At 34.6% G+C, this 22402-nt stretch overlaps 1 protein-coding gene across 1 annotated transcript in view; it reads left to right on the top strand.

Moving 5' to 3' along the window:
- Nucleotides 1-22402, top strand: part of FER1L6 (fer-1 like family member 6) — a 277428-nt gene that overhangs the window by 232155 nt on the left and 22871 nt on the right. Inside the window, exons 33-37 of the mRNA XM_031947271.1 lie at nucleotides 4061-4221; nucleotides 8765-8907; nucleotides 10746-10834; nucleotides 13708-13806; nucleotides 16953-17194. Coding sequence (XP_031803131.1) covers nucleotides 4061-4221; nucleotides 8765-8907; nucleotides 10746-10834; nucleotides 13708-13806; nucleotides 16953-17194 — 734 coding nt within the window. The remainder of the gene's footprint in view (nucleotides 1-4060; nucleotides 4222-8764; nucleotides 8908-10745; nucleotides 10835-13707; nucleotides 13807-16952; nucleotides 17195-22402) is intronic.

Consider the following 22402-nt stretch of genomic DNA (forward strand, 5'->3'; position numbering starts at 1 on the left):
CACCAGCTCTGAAATCAGGAGGATCTGAGTTCAGATTTGGTCTCAGACACTTAACACTTACTATCTGTGTGACCCTGGGCAAGTCACTTAAACTCAGTTGCCTCAGAAAAAAATTCATTGCATAAACTGTACTTATCCTGAATCACAGAATAAAATGTTGCCCAAAAAGGCAGGACAATTAAGAACATTTTAATAGTTATCACTATGCCAAAAATACCTTTAACGTTCAACATAACATTTCAAAATACAGAGATTGGGTGGAAAAGAATTCTTTCCAATATCATATATTTTAAACATGAAACAAAACTCCCATCTAGGGTTTCCCCAAAGTGGGAAATAGAAAGGTAACCAATATACAATATATGATACTGGGAAGATAACAGAGCAAGTCAGTAAATTTCAAGTTCTCCAAATTTCTCCCACAAACAGAATAAATTTGTGCCTCAAGGCAAACATAGACTGGTGAAAAATTAAGAAAACTTGGGGCAGAACAGGATCCTCCTGGTACAAACCAAGAAGATCAGAAAAAAGACCCCAGGCTGGGGATTAACCAGTGTGAAGTAATAAACACTTCAAGGCTAGCTCCCCAGAAACACCAAGTGAAGACCCCTGAGATAAGCTAGTTTGGCTGGAGCTTCAGCAAAAACACAAAAACTTTCACCTCTCAGGGAATCAGGGATCTGAATCTGGGAAGACTGAGGGAATCTCATCTGATTAGGAATATCAAGCCCAGTTATGCTGCAGAGTGAGAAGTAACCAGCACAGCCAGTGTCCAGAAGCAGTAAAGTCAGCATTTGCAAAAGGGTGGAGTTTTTGCTTTGGGGTTCCTGGTCAAAGGGGAGAGCTGAAGTGATGCTAGAGACAACATTCCCATGATTAGAGGTGCTTACACTAATACTTCACATTTAAAAAAAAAATGAACCAGCAAAAAAGAAAGAACCCAACACAGAAACCTACTATGGGAATAGGGAAAACCAAAGTTCATTGTCAGAGGAGGACATTGCAATAAAAATATATTTTTCTACCCCAAGGAGCAACATTAAATGAGTCTTTTCCAGACAGAATTTATAGACAACTCAGAAAATGATTTTAAAATCAAATGAGAGACATTGAGAAAAAACTAGAAATGAAAAATAAAAATAAAAGCCATTCAAGAAAAACAAGAAAATTATGGGGGGAAATTAACCAAATAGAAAAAAAAGATACAGTCTTAAAGATGAAAATAACTTTTTGAAAATTAGAATTGGGAAAGGGAAGCCAGTGAAGTTATAAGAGACCAAGAAATAACAAAATGGAATATAAAGAATGAAAAAGTAGAAGAGAATATGAAACATAAGAAAAACAACAGATCTAGAGAACAGATCAAGAAGAAAAAATATAAGAATAATTGGACTACCTGAAAGTGGTGACCAAAAAAAAAAAAAAGAATCCTGACACTATAATGCAAAAATCAATCCAAGAAATTGTCCGGGAGTGATAGAACATTAGAGAAAAGTAGAAATAGGAAAAAATGCACCCAAAGAGATTCTTTGTGGAAAACACATAGGAATATTATTGCCAAATTTTGAAACCCCACAAAGAGAAAGTTTTGCAAGAAATAAGAAAAAAACCAATTCAAATATTCTGGAACTATAATTAGGAAACAAGTCCTGGAATCATGTAAACTGACAATCAAAAGAACTAGTCCTGGAGTCGAAAATATTATGTCCAGCAAAATTATCCATATTATTGCATGGAAAAAAGGACATTAAATGAACTTGAACATTTTCAGGACTTTCTTTCAACCAAATCCAAATTCAATAAAAATTTAACATATAAGAGCCAATATCAAAAATCAATTCCAAGGAATTTAACATGGACAAATTGTTTAAGTTTTTACATGGAAATGTATACCAAATGCTTAAGAGTCCCCTCAACAATTGGGTAGCTCAAAAGAAAGATTGAGGGAAAGTTGAGTATGATCTGACTCTAAAAAGCAAAATTGCCCAGAAAGGAAAAAAATTGTAATTATGTTATACAAAAATAACATGGTGGTGCAGAGGAAGCAGACACAGAGATAGTAGAGAGGGCAAAAGGGTTCATAGTTTTGAAAACCTATTCAGATCAGGAATGGGTTAAATAGACAACAATACATATATACCATGAAGGATATATCACCCTCCAAAATCTACAAAAAAAGAAGAGGGGAGAATTAGGTGGAAGGAAAAGCAAAGAGTTGGGGAAGAAGACAAAGGAGGGATCCATGGATTTGGGGAAGTTAAGCAATAGCAAAGCAAGTTATAGAGCAAAATCAAAGAGGAAGAATTAGCAGGGAAAGGAAAGAAGAGATATACACAAACACTATAACAAGGATCAGGAGTAGAATTTATTAGAAAAAAAAAAGTACAACTAGTAATCATCCATCTTAGACAAAGTCACACTTAAAGATTCAATCAAGATGCATTCTAATGATTTAACCTCAGGAATGTCAGTTAATATCTCTTTCTTCATTCAGTCGATAAGATTAGATGGCTTTTCTCTGAGGTTCTCTGTGATGTTCCTTCTGGCTATGATTGAGACTGGGGTTAGAGAGAGGAAAGGGAGGAAAGAGTATTGGTGATTATTATTTTATCATCTAGTGCCAAAGTGATTGAGCATTCCAAAAGCAGACATTTGATTTGTTGACTTAATAAGCCATCTTTCTATGCTGAACTCTTAAAAAAAAAAACTTTCAATTTTTTCTAAAAAAAAAAAATATTCAATCAAGAGAGAAAGCTACATATGTCAGCCATACTATATTGCTTTAAATATATGTTTACATATGGGTAAATATGTGTGGGTATATACATATCTGAGTACATGGAGATGTGTATGCATGTTGTTCTGTGTATATATGTGCATAGCTATATATATGTGTGTCTGTGTGTATGTGTTGGTCTGTGGAGGGGTGTGAATGTGGGGAGGGGCAGGGATAGTAGGTATGTTTGTATATATATGTATGTTTATATCTATACAGTATATATAAATACATCTGTGCTTAAATATAGTCTGTTTGGAGAAAGTGGGAGAGAATGAAAAGGGGAAAAAAGAAAAAAAAATTTTAAAGTACACAGCAAAAAAACAAAAGAACAACTTACAAGTAAGCAAAGAAACGATGGATGCTCATGAATATAATTTCTTCTACTATTATATAACCTTTCTTGAACTGATAATTTATTGTCATATATTTTGAATCCTCCCTAATGTTCTTCTGGACACGTGAGAATGTTCCATTCTGTTCTGTTGTGTTTTCATTTTCTGTTTTTCTTTTTTTTAATTCTGTTTTTTTAAATAAACAAATTTTTTTAAAAATTTAAAAAAGAAAAATCTCTCAAGAAACTTTCTCTCTTTGTCCCTGAGTAGAAAAACTACTGTGCCTCTCTTAAAACTATGTTATATTCTATGTAATTATTCCCTCTTCAACTTAAGTTCTGATGTAATGTGGCATATTTTTTAATTTTAAATATCTTTAATAGAAAGTGTTATGATGAAACAAAAGTATCTGATCACTGAACTGAACACCATTTTCTATTAAAGAAATCTAATTGGTAGTTGGCTATTAGATGTCAACTAATCCATAAATGTCCAGCAATGCTGGGAAAGAATTGTGAGACTTAAAACTTAGCTCTAGAGAAACCACTACTTTAAAATGTACTGATAAGAGATTTTTATTCAAACCATTGGCAACATTTTGCCACTCTATTGGATCAGGAGAAAAAAGAAAAAGTAAAATGAGAAGGACAAGTGAAGAGTTTTCCAGCAAGCCTAAATGGCTGTCCTGGAAGGAGAAAAAAAAAAAGTCAGAGCAAGAAATCTGTATTGACTTTGATCCTAAGTTGATCCAATACTAGAGTGACGAGAGAATTATGCATATACATGACCCAAAGTATTTCATGTCATACTAACAAGGAAAAACACAACTGAAATCTATAAAGATGGCAGATAGCACAGACTCTAGGAGTAACTGTAATAATTCCAAGAGGTCATAATCAACTAAGATGCCTGGTCTCACTCTTTTTGTCCCTTTTCCACTCATTTGCAGAGAAGGTTACAATGCCTGGAGGAACACATCCAAACCCACTGAAATACTTAGCAAGCTCTGCAAAGACAACAAGCTGATTGGGCCTTACTTTCGACCTGGAGAGATCCAGGTTGGAAACCAAGTCTTCTCTGGGAAAACAGTCTTCATCGAGGAGGGCATTGGTAAATATTTTACAGTATTTTCTGCTTGTGTTATTTACTTTTCCTTTGAGTCACTCAGGAAAATTCAAGATTGGGGGAAAAGCTGCCATTTTAACATCATGAATGAGACCATGAGGTAGAATATTATGAGAAATATCCATGAGTACAGTGCTTTGTGTAATGCCTGGCTTATAGCACATACTTTATGTGCTATATATCAACATTTGTTGGATTTGCCTTACATATCCATAAAGTATCAAGTTAGGGATATTAAAGTTGTTAAGTGAGAAAATAGAGTGCTGAACTTGGACTTAGGAAGGCCTGGGTCTGACTAGTGCCTTTGGGATCCTAGGCAAACCATATAATCTCTCTCAGCCTCAGTTTTCTCATAAATAAGAAATATGAGAATTATTCTAAAATGAGAATAATAGCAGCCAAAGGGTTTATTAGGAAGACCAAATGAAATAACATATATAAGGCACTTTGCAAATCTTAAAGATAAATATTGTGCAAGATATAATAGTCAATGACTACACTAATGTAGTATTTTATAAACCCAAAGACCCCAGATTATGGGATAAGAACTCACTATTTGACAAATTCTGATGGTGGTGGGGAATTGGAAATTAATGGGGCAGAAACTAGGCATTGCCCCACAACTAACACCAAGTACTAAGATAAGATTGAAATGGGTTCATGATTTAGACATAAAGAGTGATACTATAAGCAAACTAGAAGAAAAAAAGATAGTCTACTCCTCAGATGTGTGGAGAAGGAAGGAATTTGTGGCCAAAGAACTAGAGAATATTATGGAATGTAAAATGGATAATTTTGATTATATTAAGTTTAATAGTTTTTATACAAACAAAACCAATGCAGACAAGATTAAAAAAGAAGCAGTAAGCTGGGGGGGATTTTAAATCCAAGGGTTGTGATAAATACCTCATTTCTAAAATATTGAGAATTGACCTAAATTTATAAGAATATAAGCAATTCTTCAGTTGATAAATGGTCAATTGATATGAATAGACACTTTTAAGATGAAGAAATTAAAACCATTTCTAGTCATATGAAAAATGCTCTAAATCACTATTGATCAGAGAAATGCAAATTAAGACAATTCTGAGATGCCACTACACATCTCTCAGATTGTCTAAGATGACAGGAAAAGATGAATGTTGGAGGAGAGGTGGGAAAACTGACTAATACATTGTTCATGGAGTTATGAACTAAAACAAGCATTCTGGAAAGCAATATGGAACTATTCCCAAAAGGCTATCAAGCTGCTTACTCTTTGATTCAGCAGTGTCTCTACTGGAGCCTGTATCCCAAAAAGATCATTAAAAAAGGGAAAAGGACTCACATGTGCAAAAATATTTATAGTTGTAGTGGCAAGGAACTGGAAACTGAGTGGATGCCCATCAGTTGGAGAATGGCTGAATAAGTTATAGTATATGAATGTTATATAATACTGTTGTTCTATAAGAAACAATCATCAGGTTGAGTTCAGAGAGGTCTGGAGAGACTTATATGAACTGAGGCTGCATGAAGTGAGTAAAACCAGGAGAACATTGTACACAGAAATAGCAAGATTATACAATAATCAATTCTGATGGACATGGCTCTTTTCAACAGTGAGGTGATTCAGGCCAGTTCCAATGGTCTTATGATGATGAGAGCCATCTACACTCAGAGAGAGGACTGTGGGGATTAAGTGTGGATCACAACATAGTATTTTCACTTTTTTGTTGTTGTTTACTTACATTTTGTTTTCTTTTTCTTTTTTTCTTTTTGATCTGATTTTTCTTATAAGGCATGATAATTGTGGAAATATATAGAGAAGAATGCACATTACTTGCCATGTAGAGGAGGGAGTGGGGAGGGAGAAAGAAAAATATTTGGAACATAAGATTTTGCAAGGTTTATCTATGCATGTTTTGAGAATGAAAAGCTTTAATTTTTTTTAAAGGACAGATTTTTTAAAAATGGATTAATTCTTTGCTGTTGAGTTGTTTCAGCTATGTTCAATTCTTCATGACTCCATTTGGAGTTTTCTTAGCAAATATACTGTAGTAGTTTGCCATTTCCTTCTTCAGTTCATTTTAGGAAACTGAGGCAAATTGTGTTAAGTGACTTGCCCAGGCTAATAAATATCTGGAATCAGATTTGAACTTATGACCTCCTGTCTCTAAGGTTAATGCTCTATCCAATTTATCCCCTTGCTGCCTTAAAGACACATGCAAATGCTAGCAATTACTACATGATAGGTGATCATACCAAGAAGAGCCTCTGCCTAAAATATGTCTTCCCCATGTACTTATTGACATTTGGAATTCTTTTCACTTTCGCTAGAGAAAAAGCCTGTAATTACTCAATTCAAGATAGGTCTTAAGATACAAATATCCCCAACCCTTAAGTTCACAGTGACTTTAACTCATACCAAAGTACAGATGATGATTATTAGGACCTTACACTAAAAATCCCCTTCTATGAGTCAACTTCTATTGAGATGACCCTGGGGATTAGAGGCTGAAACAAAGGACATAGTTCTACACAACTGATAGGTAGATCCTACTAGGCTAAAAAGACTTGAGTACAAAATCAGAGGTGGGCCATATATCTACTGTCTGAGGATTAGCCTAGCTAAATGTAGAGAGATTCATTAATAGGTTAGACACAATGAAATGAATTTTTTGGCCACAATCAGAAACATAATTAGACATTTTATGTATGGCACAAGTGTGGAGTGAAGATTAATTCACCTAAGATATCATTTTCCAAGAGAGGAAGCAATCTCTGGCATACCATGAGGCAGCTGCTTTGGGGTCTATTTAAGAAGGAAAAAAGTTATGGGGGACAGACAAGACAAGAATTCACCTGAAATAGGATAATAATAGAGCTACAGGTATTTCTATTTTTAACTAATCATTTATGATCAATAAGTACCAAGCTCATTTGTTCCTAAGTGTTTTTAGCACACTCTTAATATTAATGTATCTTGGACAAAGCCCCATTTGCCCTATCCTAGTTAAAATTATGGTCATTGTAACTCTTAAAAGATTGCTAAATTTAAGGGGAGGCAGGAGTATGGGTTGTAATCTGCATCTATTGAGACAGTAATCCCAACATGAAATCATAAATCTTGGAAATATTAAATACTGGATCCTTTTCTTGAAATCAGGCTTAGGCAGGAGAAGGCCCTGAGAATTTGAATGGTGAAAAAAGAGAGGGAACCATGAAAATAGAGAGTTGGGGAAGACATTTTTAACATCAGCTTCCTAAAACACAGCACTGAATGTCTGAGGAGCTGGATTTCTTGTGCTTTTAGATTCTATTTTCACTTGAATTTCCATATTAAGATCCAGATTCAGATAGGCTATGCTCAGATCTAGATGTCCCTTTCCTCTCTGCCGCTTGAGATTAGTGTTTTCAACACTGAACATCACTTCTCATTTATTTGAAATCCTATAGAAATCCATAATTTTTCTTCAGTTAGTTCTCAAACATCTGGATGGTCTTATTAAAAGTCACCCGAGGTTTTCAATAATCCCCATCAGCCCCCCTGCTTAAGATAAAGATCATGTTTTATATTTTTGGTCATTATTACTCATGAAACCCTTTAGTACTACATTGTTTGCCAAACTAAGCTAAGCTCCTTTCTGCTTGTTTTCTTTTCCTTTCTCCACTTCATCTTCTTTTCTTTTTTTCCCCTATTCTTTCTTTTCTTCTTCTTTTCTATTTTCAATTCAATAGGCATTGCCTAAGCAAAGTCTATAGTCCAGCTACTTTGCTTGGTGCTGGGACCAGAAGACAAAAACAAAATAATCCCTCTCCCAAGGAGCTTGCATTGTTTTCAATGGAAATTGCATGTTACATTTTTAAAATTAAATATAAAATATATACAATATAATTTAAAGGCTAATGGCACAGTTTTATATAAGGAGAACTTATTAACAGTGGAATGAGGTTACAGAAGGCACAGTACAAGGGTAGAACAAGATAAGAGAGGTTCATGGGGAGGACAGATATGACATTGATGGACAAAGTGAAGAATGGACACTAGGCAAAGGAGTTTGGAATAGACTATAGGGATATTAGGTTATCATACCTTTCAGAGTAGCAGTGGTTGTATTAGTTTGATTCTTTCCCTGAACAAAAGGAAGAAGAACTTTACGTACTGCAGAAGGGCAAATGACAAATTCTTGTTTTATCTGATGATTAAAGCAGAGATTAATAGAATTCCCAGAGTCAGATAGATTATATATGGCTACTCTCTAATTATTAGCAAGGTCTAATTATTACCCTAGAACTCCTTATAGTATTGAGAAATTTATCTTGTAGAGGAAAAGTGGTTCTGTACCTTTGGTTTTGGGGAGGGTCACTCCTCCCCTGCTTTCCTTTTCTTTCTTCATTCCTTTCACCTTCCCTCCTCTTGCTATCCCAACCTCATTGTATTAAAATCCATCGTTAAACTATTAATTTAAATTATCTTTAAATATCCAGAATAGTTCTTTCAGTGTCAAGAATGCACTGAACTCAAGGTCTTTTTTCTGTTTTCATCTAGATGAGGCAGTTGAATCTTATGAGCACTTGGCACTTAAAGTTTTACATTCCTGGGATGAAATCCCAGAGGTGGGATGTAAGCTTGTTCCAGAGCACATAGAAACCCGACCTCTGTATCACAAGGATAAGCCAGGAATGGAACAGGTAGGAAAATGACCACGAGTGGGCCAGTGAAACAGAGTTTCTTGGTTGAAATTTTCCTTTAAAGCTTGTCATTCTTTTCCCTTCAGTCACCTTTAAGCTGCATGTATTATTCTCTTTTGTGTTATGACTGTTTACACTCTTTGGGAATAAGTTTGGCTCTGCATAAATTTAAATGATGGACTTATTTGTTAATGAATCCAGTCTCAAAACATTCAGTAAGATGACCCAGAGGCTTTACCTAGAGTTGCTCCAGAATATTCTTTTTGTGTATGTGGAGGTTAAGTGACTTATCTAGGATCACACAGCTAGTAAGTATCTGAGAACTTACTAGCTAACAATAGTTTTTATGTTTCAAAGTACAACTTTATTTAAGAGTTGTATATGTTATATAAAATTTGTTGTTAATGCAAAATTTTTCTAAGCTTGTAGGTTATATCAAACCAGGATTTGGTATTTAGCCAGTTTGCCACTCTGTATTCTACAGAAATAGATCTCTTAAGATCACTTAAGGGTTCAAATAGTCCTCTTTTGAAACAAAATGCAGTAACTGCCAAGTAAAAGTAGTCTCAAAGCAGTTAAAAGTAGTTCAAAAATATTAAAACAGATTAAAAAAAACCCACTAGCAATAAGGTTAAAAGTAGTTCTCAAGAATATTCATTGGGATCTCGAGAACTCTCTGCTAAAATCCCAAACCCTAGTTTTTAATCTGTTCTTGCACAAAGGGCTTGCACCTGGGTCCCAGCTTGGTCCCAATTCAATCAATTTGGGAGCAAAGTTAATATCAAACTGTCCCAGGTCTGTGCCATAACTTTTCTGATCATGATAATCCTGACCAGAAGAGATGAAGAAGAGTGGAGTAACTCATGTCTCCCAAGTGCCATCAATATTCTGGCATTGAACAATGTTCCTTCTCATCCCCCAAATCCTATTATCTGTCAAAGCTTATATTAATACTACTTCTTCCATGAAGCTTTCCCTGATTATCCTGGCCCTTATTGAGTTCCATCTTGTATGAATTCTTAGTCACCCATTACACACTAATAGAACTTCTTTATTTTCTGGTCTGTATTTTTCACTTATGTTTCATATGTATTGCTCTCATTTCCCCAGAGATGATAAACTCCTTGAGGGCAGGGTATATTGTTTTGTGCTTTTATTCTTTGCAGCACCTTTTTCTCCTTAAGAGAAGAGACTCTTTAATTTTTATCTTTGTATCTCCTTAAGAGAAGAGACTTTAATTTTTTATCTTTGTATCTCAACGCCTAGCATGGTGTCTGGCACATGGGAGAATTATTAACTGATTAAATACTTAACTTATTTACTGATTGATATCTGTCAAAATTTTGGGTAGAGATCCAATTTGATGGATAAATGTAGTGTAGCAGCATATTGAAGAGTCTTCTCATGCTATAAGAATGTGAATATGTTTCTGAAGCTTCTTACTTATTCTCTAGGAAAAAAATTAGATATTAGGGGAAGTATGCCTACTGCAATGTAGTAGATTCCCATTCCCGTATGGCTTTTACTCTATGGGATTCAGCTATTCTGTGGTTAATACTTTGTCCTCCCAAAATCTCTCTCTAGAGCAAAAGTCTAATATAAAAATACAAGGGGAGAGATTCATACTGTCCCCTAACAATGCTATTATAAAGAAATTTCACAGAAAACTAAAATAATACAAGAAAATGGCTCTTTCCATTTACTCTCTAATTCTCATTGAAATTTGGAGTTTAATATAATCATTTGGAAAATGCTGATTTGTAAGTGCCTGAGAAGTATTAAACTTAATAGTGGTAAGCTTCCAGAATGTAAATGGTCTCTGTTCTTTCTTCTGAAAGGGTCGCCTACAGATGTGGGTAGACATGTTTCCCAAAGATATGCCTCAGCCTGGACCACCTGTTGACATCTCCCCAAGGAAGCCAAAAGGGTAAAGAAACACAGATCCTACCACTAGGAAGAAATCATGATATCATGCTACAAACATTGTGGGTTTGGATTGGTAGATCAGATGGGTTTCTATGAATTGCTAATTAAACTGTTAAAAGCTATTGACCAAAAAAAATGAGATCATTGGCCAATATGTATCAATAAGATTTTGGATTTTAAGTTCCCAACCATAAAATTAGGGGCTTATAAAAGGCAGTATGATATATTGGGAAAGGCCCTGGATATGGAGAAAGAGGAGTTCAGTTCAAATTTTACTCATGATGCTCAGTATCTACATGTCTTGGGTAAGCAACTTATCTATTTCAATTTGTTCAACTGTAAAATGAGAGAGTCAGACCCCAAGATCTCTTCCAGCACTATGATTTTGAGACTAGATTGTCTCTAAGGTCCCTTCCAATTATTCCATGTTTCTAAATTCCATTCCAGCTTTTAGGATCTATAGTTTTAGAATAGCAGTGATAGGATTAAAACTGCCCATGATTTAACTTCCCCCTCCTTTAACCTCATATTCCTAAAGAAATTTTACTTACCCTTGGCATAACCCTGCTTGATTTTTATTACTGCTATTGAGGAGTATCAGCATAGAAAGATTTTCTTTGTTATTTCTAATACCATGAAAAAAGGCAGGCTCTACCATTTGATTCACTGTGAGATGTTATTCCATTGATGGATTCTAAATTCCTAGCAGAAGTAGCTAGCTGGGACAGTGAATAGAATGCATGATTTCATGATTTCAAATCTGTTCTCAGATACTAGCTGTGTAATCCTGGGCAAGCCACTTAACCCTGTTTGCCTCAGTTTCCTCAAATATAAAATGAGCTAGAAAAGGAAATGGCAAACTACTCCAGTGTCTTTGCCAAGAAAACCCCAAATGGGGTCATGGAGAATTGGACATCACTGAAATTACTCTTCAAAATATTCCCTGTATCGTGACAAGTTGGATAGGACTGAAAAATGATTAGAAAAACAAATTGTAACTAATGGAGTGTTAAGACCAAGAGAAATCTTAGCAACCATTTTGTTCAGAGGTCCTTAAGATAGGATATCCATGGGTAGATTTCAAAGGAACATGAATTTGGGTTAAAAAAAAATTATTCATTTTCACTAATTTATGGTTTTCTTTTTAGTCCTGTATATTTTAGTCTATGAATTTAAAAATAACATTATTCTGAGGAGTTAGGCAACACCAAACTGCCAAAGGAGTTAATGACCTCCCCAAAAGTTTAATAATTCCGATTCTTGTTCTAACCTTCCCATTTTCAGATGAAAAATCAGATCAGAAAAAATTAAGTGGCTTATTTCAAGTAATACAGATGGTCTATGGCAATCATGGGGAGGTTGCTATGAATTTAGATCATAAAGTGGGCAGTATTCTAGAGTTTGGAGCTTAAAAAGAACTGAGAGATGACCTGCTCCAATTTCCTTCTTTCACATATGAGGAGAAAAGCTGAGAAATTATATCATAAGCCCAGAGTTCTACAGATATTAATTAGCAAAACGAGGATTCAAATGCACATGTTCAGACTTAAAATTCACTGTCCTTTCCATTAGACCATACTAATATTTTGTAATGATGGCAACATGGTTGTCAGAAGAAGTAGTAAATCTGCTTACTTTTCATAGCAGTGATAGATGGGACAGGAGTAGTGGAAAGCTGTGACTCCCTGAACCAAATTAAGGCAAGTATTTCAAGTACAGAGGCCATGTATTGAAAAAAATCAACCAATAACTGTGCAAGGGAATTGGTAAGGATATGGTAACCACTTCTCCATAAATATTTTAAAATAGCAATAATTTTAAAAAGCAATGATCAAGTGAACTGTATTTGGATTTGAAAGATAAGGATTGAAAGTTTTGGCTCTGTCTTTTTCTTCCTATGGAATATTGGACAAAACACATTACCTTTCTCTCCTACTCACCTAAAAAAAATGACATGATAATAGATGATGTCTAACATGCTTCTATCCTAAGTCCTATAATTCCTAATCAGTCTAACTAATGTGGCTTATTCATAATTATAATTTGGTTTGCTAGAAGTAATATGTTTTAGTAATAAAATATTGTGCTATTAATTAAAATAATTAACTAAAACATCATACTATATTAATCGTAATTGCATATGATATCATTTATTAATATCACATTAGATAGAGCATTAGGCCTACAAACCAGAAGACCTGAGTTAAAATCTGGCTTTAGACACTTACTAGGTGACTCTGGGAAAGTCATTGCACCTTGTTTACTTCAGTTTCTTAGTCTGTAAAATGAGCTGAAGAAGGAAATGGCAAACTAGCCCAGTATCTTTGCCAAGAAAACTCCAAAAAGGGTCATAAAGAGCCAGACATGACAAAATGATTAAACAAACAACAAAAATTATTGTTAAAAAAAAAGTAATAGGATTTGTTGATAATATTTTTGTTAAGTTTATGATTATATTTGTGATTCACTTATTAATAATAAATGGTTTATTAAAAAGAATATCAATAAAGGCTAGCAATTTAGGGGTCCAGGATTATTGTTTATCAGTGCAAGAAACTTTGGTTACTTTGGTTTGAAAACTCCTGAAACAGATTGACAATTCACCTGTAATTTATAGTTTCAGGGAATTAATCTGGGGCAGAGTTGTAAGGATAAAATGAGTTAACCAATCTAAACATTTTGCAACCATTGAAGCATTATATAACTGCTAGCTATTATTATAGGTGGGAATACTGAGTCATTTGCATTCTCTTAATTAATATGTGGAAAAGTTCCTATAAGAAGCTAGATCTTCCAATTTCAGATCTAGCATTCTCCATCCTGTACCATAAAGTCTCTTGTCTATAACTTAATGCTGACTTCTTCTTATTTCAGTTATGAATTGAGAGTAATTATCTGGAATACAGAAGATGTCATTTTGGAGGATGAAAATATTTTCACAGGACAAAAATCAAGTGATATTTATGTTAAAGGGTAAGTTCTTTTAAATAAATGACTATTCTTCTTTTTTTAGTTTTATTTTGTACTAAAAGTTACTAGGAACCTCATAGAAAATACCCTCTTTGAAGACCTGATTGTATCCTATTTCTTGAAAAGCTTAAGTGAGATATTTATTTTTTCAAGTTGATAAAAATATCTAATGAAAATCCCTCTAAGTTATGGTAATACAAAGACACTGTGTTTGAGGGCAGTTAAGTGGCACAAGTCTGGAGTCAAAAAGATGAGTTCAAATCCAGCCTCCAATTCTTACTAGCAATGTAACTCTGGGCAAGTTACTTAAACATGTTTGCTTTAGTTTCATCGTCTGTAAGATGAGCTGGAGGAGGAATTGAAAAAGCACTCCAGTATCTTTATGAAGAAGAAGACCCAAAGAGGGTCACAAAGAATTACGCATGACTGAAAATAATTGAACAGCAACAAGATATTCCTATTCAAATTTCCCCAGATTCCTAACCCTGTTGAAATTAGGAAGATAGTCCCATACCCGGTAAAGAAATATTGTATCTTATAATAGGTAATAATGTTCAAATTGGAGCCAGATGGTTTTGTAATGTTCTTTTTTTTTTTTAATTTTGACCTTGGCAAGTCATCAACAAACACAAACATTCCAGTATACATAGAAAGATAAAGAAGATTATATTTAAAAAACCAGGAATTTCTATTACATAGGCATTGTTTTTATATGTGTATATTATTAACACAATAGTAATAAAATCGACCTGTTTGTGTCTTTTTCTGAGTTTTGCGTCTCCTTTTGTGTGCATTTTTATGAATAAAGATTTTTTCATCATTCTTTTACACTTTAGTGTAGCAGCTGAAAGCTTATAGAACTTTCACTGAAACTTTGGGAGGAAGTTCAAAGGAGGCAAATAATCTTTATCTCAAGCTACACTGAGATAGCAGCTTCTTTCCTTTACAAAGAAATAAATTAGTATTTTGGAAGTAATTTCATATTTCTATTCTGATCCTAGCAGGATCTTGAAACAATGACTCACTTATAAGGTAGAATCAATCAGTGTAGAAACATTTACTTTAAACATACTATATGCCAAGCAGTGTGCTAAGCACTGGGAATTCAAAGGAGGCAAAAGACAGTCCATGCCCTGAAGGAGCTTAAAATTAACCTCTTTTTCTACACTGATTGATTCTACCTTATAAGCGAGTCATTGTTTCAAGATCCTGCTAGGATCAGAATAGAAATATGAAATTACTTCCAAAATTAGATATAACTTGAAGCAGCAAATCAACTCATTAATTAACAAACAACAATATGCAATTTGTGCATCAATTAAAGTAATAAGCTCCCTAAAAGGTGTTGAGGATACACAGATGGAACAGAAATATTTGATTGACAGACACAATATGTACATACAAAGATGATAATTTTGTTTTTCAATCATTTCATTTATGTTCAATTCTTCCTACTCCATTTGAGGTTTTCGTGGCAAAAATACTGGAATAGTTCACCATTTCCTTCTCCAGCTCATTTCACAGATGAGGAAACTTAGATAAACAAGGTTAAGTGACTTGCTCAGGATCATATAGCAAATAAGTGTCTGAGGCCAGATTTGAATTCAGGAAGAGTTGAATCTTCCTGATTATAGTCCCAGCACTCTATTCACTGTGCCACATTGCTGCCCTAACCATAAAAATAGCTAGCATTTGGACCAAAGTGTTTTATAAAAAAAAAAATTTAATTATCTTATGTGATCATCACAAGACCCCTGGAAAATAAGGACTATTATTATCCTCATTTTCTAAGTGAGAAAACTGAGTCATTAAGTGATTTGCCCAGAGTGATAGAATTCATAAAGTATCTGAAGCCCAAGTCTGAACTCAGGTCTTTCTCATTCCAGGTCTAGCACTCTATTCACTGTGCTATCTAGTTGCATAGCTACTAGGAAAGACATTAGCATCTGGAAGAATATGAGATTTGTTTATCACAAAAGCAACATGACAGCAGTATTGATGATGATGATGATTATTGATGATGATGATGATGATGATGTTATTTACAATCACTTTCTAGTTCTAAAAGACCTTTGTTTAGTTTGAATCTTGAGAGTATAAAGTGGTCTAAATTTTGCAAAAATCCTTCATATATATTATCTTGAGCTATAAAATGACCACATAAGGTGGATGCTACAGATAATATTATTTCCCTTTTACTGGTGAGGAAATTGATACTTGAAAAGTTTAATTGACTTGCCCAGGGTCTCTCATCATGTCACAAGTGAGATTCAAACCCAAGCCTTCTTCAAACTAAATTCCCTCATTGCATTTGGAGTTAGAAAGAGCTTCTAATCCTATCTCTATATCTAACTGTCTGTTTTATGATAACTCAAATGACCTCTTTGTACTTAGTTTCTTCATTTGTAAATGAGTCAGTGCTCTAGATCTTAAGATCAGCATAGCATCTCTGGAAGGTCAACAGCCAAGGTATTATGTCGTTTTTGTGGATGAGAAAACTGAGGCCCAGAGAATATAAAAATAAGGAAAACTCAAAGCCTTAAAGCCATTGAGAGTCAGAGTGCTTATCCAACTTTTTAGATGCTTTGCTAATTTTTTTTCCAGGACAAGCAGCATAAATATCACAACTCAGGTCCTAAAAGAGAGAAAAGATTTAGAGAAGAGCAGATAGGAATATCCAGAGCTACAGGCTAACCTAGAAAATATGCTCTTCAGTTGAATATGTGAACAGGACATAATTGTCACTGGGCCTTTGGATAGTCAAGGCTGTAGAAATTTCCATTTTATTTTGGTTGGAGTAAGGGAGTTTTTTTTTTTTTTCAAAGGAAAATTCAGTTATATATTTTATAGAATAGTTTGAGATGATCATGCTCAGAGGTCAGCTTGGTGGAATAGTGAACAGATTCTGGGCCTGGAGTCAGGAAAATTTGAGTTTAAAACCCATGTGATTCATTCTATGTGATCCTGAATAAATCACTCAATCTCTGTATGCCTCAGTTTCTTCAACCATAAAAAAGGGGCACCTGCCTCACAAGGTTGATTTTAGGACCAAATGAGATAATATTTTTATGGTGCTTAGCACAATATTTGGCTCATAAACATTTAATAAATGTGTATTCCCCTTCCTGTCACTTGTTCTCTTAATGCAGATGGTTAAAAGGTATGGAAGATGATAAGCAGGAGACTGATGTGCATTATAACTCTCTGACTGGAGAGGGTAACTTCAACTGGCGGTTCCTGTTTCCATTTCAGTATCTTTCTGCTGAGAAGCAAGTGGTCGTTTCCAAAAGGGAAAACATCTTTTCCTTAGAAAAGACAGAGCGGAAAATTCCAGCTGAGCTTGTTCTCCAAGTGTGGGATTTTGAAAGACTCTCCTCTGATGATTTCCTGGGTAAGCTGACAGACTCACTGATGCACAGAAGCAGACTGAGTCATTAGACAGTGTGGCTATCCCTTGTCCTCCAAAGATTCAACCTGCTCATCCCAGAGTTTACAATTAGTAGTAGTAATAGACATACATACAGGAAATCATTATGGCATAATGAAAATAGAACTGTTTTTAGTGTTAAACTTGTGTTCAAGTATTTTTTGATTTGTACTTTGTGACTCTAAGTAAGTCACTAAACCCCAGTGATCCAAGCAACTCTCTTTATACAATTGAATGATTGTTTATTTGTATTAGCAGAGGGATCATAGAATCACAGACAGAAAAAGAAAGTACTTTGAAATCCAGTCCCCTCATTTAACAATTAAGAAAAATAAGGCCTGGAAAAGTTGTCATTTGCTTAGATACACACAGATGCTAAGTACCTTGCAATCACAGGTTTGGATCAAAAAATTACAAATTAAGAAAGACACATTGACTGGAATATCATACTGTCTAGTCATATGGGCAGGTGGAATATAGACAGATCTCTGATATCTTCAGCATGGTAAACTTTATTGGTGGTGATATCTCTACCTAGACAGCTTGTTTATGCCCTTTTTAAATAAAGTCCAAAGGAGTTATCTGAGGCACATAGAGCTAAAGACACTTATATAAGGTCATATGGCTGAGAAATTATCAGAAATAAAATTTGAATCCAAATCTTCCTGACTCAAAGCTTAATGCTCTGTCCTCATCATACCTTTATCTTGCCTAGTCATGTATCATTTTACTGTCTCCATCTTGCTGTTCTTATTTATTTAGCATATTAAAAAGCTCACATTTATATATTGTTTTATAGTTTACAAAGATTTTTCAATCAACTCATAAGCAGTTCCTAAGTACCTACTATGTGATGAATGCTGTGCCAGGTGCTGGAGATACAAAGCTTAAAATTTGAACTATGCTTTTTGTAAGATTTTAAGTTCCAATTTTTTTTTCCTTCCTTCCCTTTCCTCTCCAAAACAGCAAACAATCTGATATAGATTTTACCTGTAAAATCATGTTAAACACATATTAGTTATGTTGTGAAAGGAAAATCATAAGAAAATTGGAAAAACCACAAGGAAAAAAATGAAAATAGTTTGGTTCAATCTGTACTCAGTCTTCATAGTTCTTTCTCTGCATGTGGATGACATTTTCTATCATATGTCTGTTGCACTTGTCTTGGATCACTGTAATGCTAAGAAAAGCTAAGTCTAATAAGATAGTTGATCTTCACCTAACATTGCTGTTACTATATACAAGTTTATCCTGGTTCTGCCCACTTCACTCAGTGGAACACAAGGTTTTGCAAGGGTGAATGTTGAAAACTATCTTTGTATGTATTTTGAAAAATAAAAAGTTATTATTATTTTTAAAAATGAAAAGTAAAGGATGGGATCAAAAAATCCTAATGGGGACATATGGGATTGAATTTCTGTTATGTCAGTTGTGTTGTGATTAATTTAAATGTAAATAACTCCTAAGCAAGTTTGCCTGCATATATATTCAATGTTAGATTTTTAATAAAATATTCTAAAGGGAAACCAAAAACCTTTTTAAAAAGAGATTAAAAAATGGAAGACCAAGTATAAAGAATAGCAGATAGGCTAGTTTGCTTGAATATTGAGTGCATAAGAGGAAGCAATGTAACCTTAGTCTAAAAAAATAAACAATCAGACCCCGGGACAGCTGTACTCCAAATTGGGCTTTGAAGTATATAAATATGTGATGTTGGAGCTAAAAGGTGAATTATGAAATCATCTAAGACAATGCCTTCATTTTAATAAGGATGCCTCAGAGAAATTAAGGAACATTTAATCAGGTAGTAGAAACCTGAGTCCATGGAAATGATAATTACTAAATATTATAATGGAAGATATTAAATGTACTCATTTTTGGAAAATTTTAAAAATTGAAGAGCTTTCTGCCTGTTGGGGAAGGACAATTTTGAAAGAAGTTTAATTTAGTTCATTGTTTATCTTGCTCCATATGCAAGATCCGTACTAGGGACTGAGGATTCAGTAATTGTGACATTGACCCTGATTTCTAAGAGCTAATAGTCTAAAAGGAAGAAACTATATGTATATATATTCACATAGATACATATATCTGTATACAAAGATATATGTATGTATATTCATGAAAAATAAAGAAGTCTTAGCAAAGCACTATTGGAAAAGAGATTATATGGTTAGAGAAAACTTCTTTAAGATGAGAGGAAGGGAGGAATAAGCTGATCTATATGACAACTTCCATCTAGAGATCTGTTCCAAGGTAGCCAAGGTTAAATGCCAATTACCCTAGGCCAAACATATATAACCATGAGCCACAACTGGTTGGAGTAGAAGTATTGACTGTAGTTTTCCAAAAAAGAGCATAAGAGCTTATTAGCAGGTTGGAAAAATGATTTATAAGGCCCTAAAAGATCTGAGAAATTGTGCTGAACTTTGTGGTCAATAGCAATTTGGACTTTTCCTAATATCCAAAACAAAATTTTAAAAGGAGACTGTCCCAAACATTTCATAAGATCCTATTTCTAAAATCCCCTAAACGGCAAAATGAGATTGTAGAAAGAAGCCTAGGAAATGGCCCAGATTCAAATTCCACTACACTCACTAAATAATAATCATGAGCAAGTCACTTTAACAGCAAAATAGCAAATAAAGAAAATAATACTTGAATTACCTATCTCAATTAACTTTGCACATCTTAAAGGATCATATAATTGTGAATTATTATTTGAGGAGTTAGTTGATTTTTTTTATTCAAAGGATTGTTCCAAAGACCTCTTTAAAAAAGAATCATGGAATTAAACCTACACTCAAACTCATTGGTTCCTAATTATAGTTTTGACATTTCTGCAATGGTATCCTAGTGTCCACAGTGCTAAAACTGAAGAAACAAGCTAAGGAAAATGAAAGATGGGTTGGTTGTTGTTTTAAAGCTACATTGAGGAAGAGAGTGATGGCAGAAAGGATAGGCAGGGTGATACACAACAGAAAAAAAGAACTAATTCTTATTTTGCTTCTATTCTCTCTGCCAAGGAGAATGCTTGTTTAAACTAATTTGAACTAATGAGGTGAAACCTACAAGAAACTGGGAGGCATACCATAAGAGAGCACTTAGCTATAGTTTAGGTCACCAATCCTAGATAAACAACATATTACCCACTGATCTTGTGACAGATTCACTGCTCCCCAGTTTTCTGATGTATTCTGTCTTAGGTCTTCCAGCAACTTCCATTACAGTCTATTGTGCGAGTGTTCTCCCAGGTATACATGACACAAGGGAATATCAACACTGAAAAAGTACCCACTGCTTGCTACTCTTGTCAAAATCTATCCGGTTTTTTTTTGTTTGTTTGTTTGTTTTTTGGTGCAAGGTAATTGGGGTTAAGTGACTTGCCCAGTGTCGTGCAGATGGTAACGTCTGAGGTTGTATTTGAACTCAAGTCCTCCTGACTTGAGTTCCAACCAACCCTTGGTGCTTTAACCACTGTACAACCTAATTACCCCATTCATCTGTCCTATTACCCTTCTTTCTAACTACATAGATAGCTCCATAGAATAAAAATTTGTTTAAAACTGCTGGCAAAATTTTGGTTCACAGCTACTTTTCTAAGTTGGTGGTCTGAGAAGAGAAGGGACCTGGTGCCTCATTAGGGTGTTTACCAACACCTGCTGTCTTCCTTCTTTTATCAATAGCCTTGACTTCCCAACTGTGGCAAGATGATTTTTAAAAAGTAATTTTTCCAAATTTTAATTAATGTTGCAGCTCTTTTCTGAAATGTTTCCATTTGACCACCATTTCCCAAAGACCAAAGAGCCCAGTTGTTGCTGCATTGTTTTTTATTCATGTCCAAACTCTTTGTGTCCCCATTTAGGCTTCTTTTTGGCAAAGGTATTGGAGTAGTTTGCTATTTCCTTCTCTATCTTATTTAACTAAGGCAAACAGAGTTAAATGATTTGCCCAAAATCATATAGCCAGTAAATGTCTGGGGCTAGATTTGAACGCAGGACTCTTTCTGATTCTAAGCCCAATTCTTTCTCCTTAGGGCTACCTCACCGCCTTCAGGAACTGAGAGTTATGGGTAAATTGTTTCTCATGGACATGCCACAGGCTTGCTATGAATTTTCCTTCTTATTGTTGGGTATCTTCAGTCCACCTGTTTGCTGCTGCTGTGACCTCCAACATGAGTCAGATGCTCATGCTATTCTTTATTCATCATTGCATTACTCATCAGTCCACTTGCTCTGGATAATTTCTGTCATCTCTGTTCATTTTTCTGTTTCAATGTCCTGTCAATATTACTACTTTATCAAGTCTCATCTGAGCTTTTACTTGTCTTCCCTGGAATGTACAGTGTCTTTCAGTTGACTGTGACTCACACACTTAATTAAAGGGGTCTTAATTGTTATTTTTAAGAATCATTAACAGAATTGCTTAATTAAAATGAGATCTAACCCTGCTACAAGACTGTGTGCTGAACTTCTTCCTACATCTTAACATATGCCATGTGTTCCAGATAATTCCTCATGGTCTCTGAGGCAGATTGAAGTTCAAGTGGTTTGTCCCTGAACTCCTTGGAATTAATTTTTCATTTAACATTTAATGCCTGAGAGTCCCTATGTAATGTATAATTATATTATAACTATTTTATTGCCATCATCTACAAGCCTAGGATTAAATCAAAATCTGATCTGGTTCTTATCATTTCCCCAAGTACTTAGCCCATATTTCAAACATTTCGATATATCCATTTCTTCACAATTTGAATAGAAGCCTTCCCTTGACCATACTATAGAATCCAGCTTCTACCTCATCACTCTTGTCCCTTCTATTGCTAAACTTCTTAAAAATGCTATTACACCTAGTGTACTTTCCCAATCATTGCTCAACTCCTTGTGATCTGGCTTCTGTCTCCACAACCTTTCAAATGAAATTATTCTCTCAATGGTCACAATAACTCCTTAACTCCAAACCAAGGCTTTCATTTTTTCAGTCCTCATTTTCTTTACTTCTCTACAACTTTTGAAACTGTTGACTACCCCCCTTCCTTTTGGATATTCTTTCCTCCCTTGATTTTAGACACACCATGATCTCCTCAGTCTTCCTACCTTTCTAACAACTCTTTTTGTTGTTATTATTCTCCTTACCCTTCCCAGACCCTTATTTTGATTATTCTGAAAG

This window comes from Sarcophilus harrisii, chromosome 1 (genome assembly GCF_902635505.1).
Source record: "Sarcophilus harrisii chromosome 1, mSarHar1.11, whole genome shotgun sequence".
NCBI classification, from domain to species: domain Eukaryota; kingdom Metazoa; phylum Chordata; class Mammalia; order Dasyuromorphia; family Dasyuridae; genus Sarcophilus; species Sarcophilus harrisii.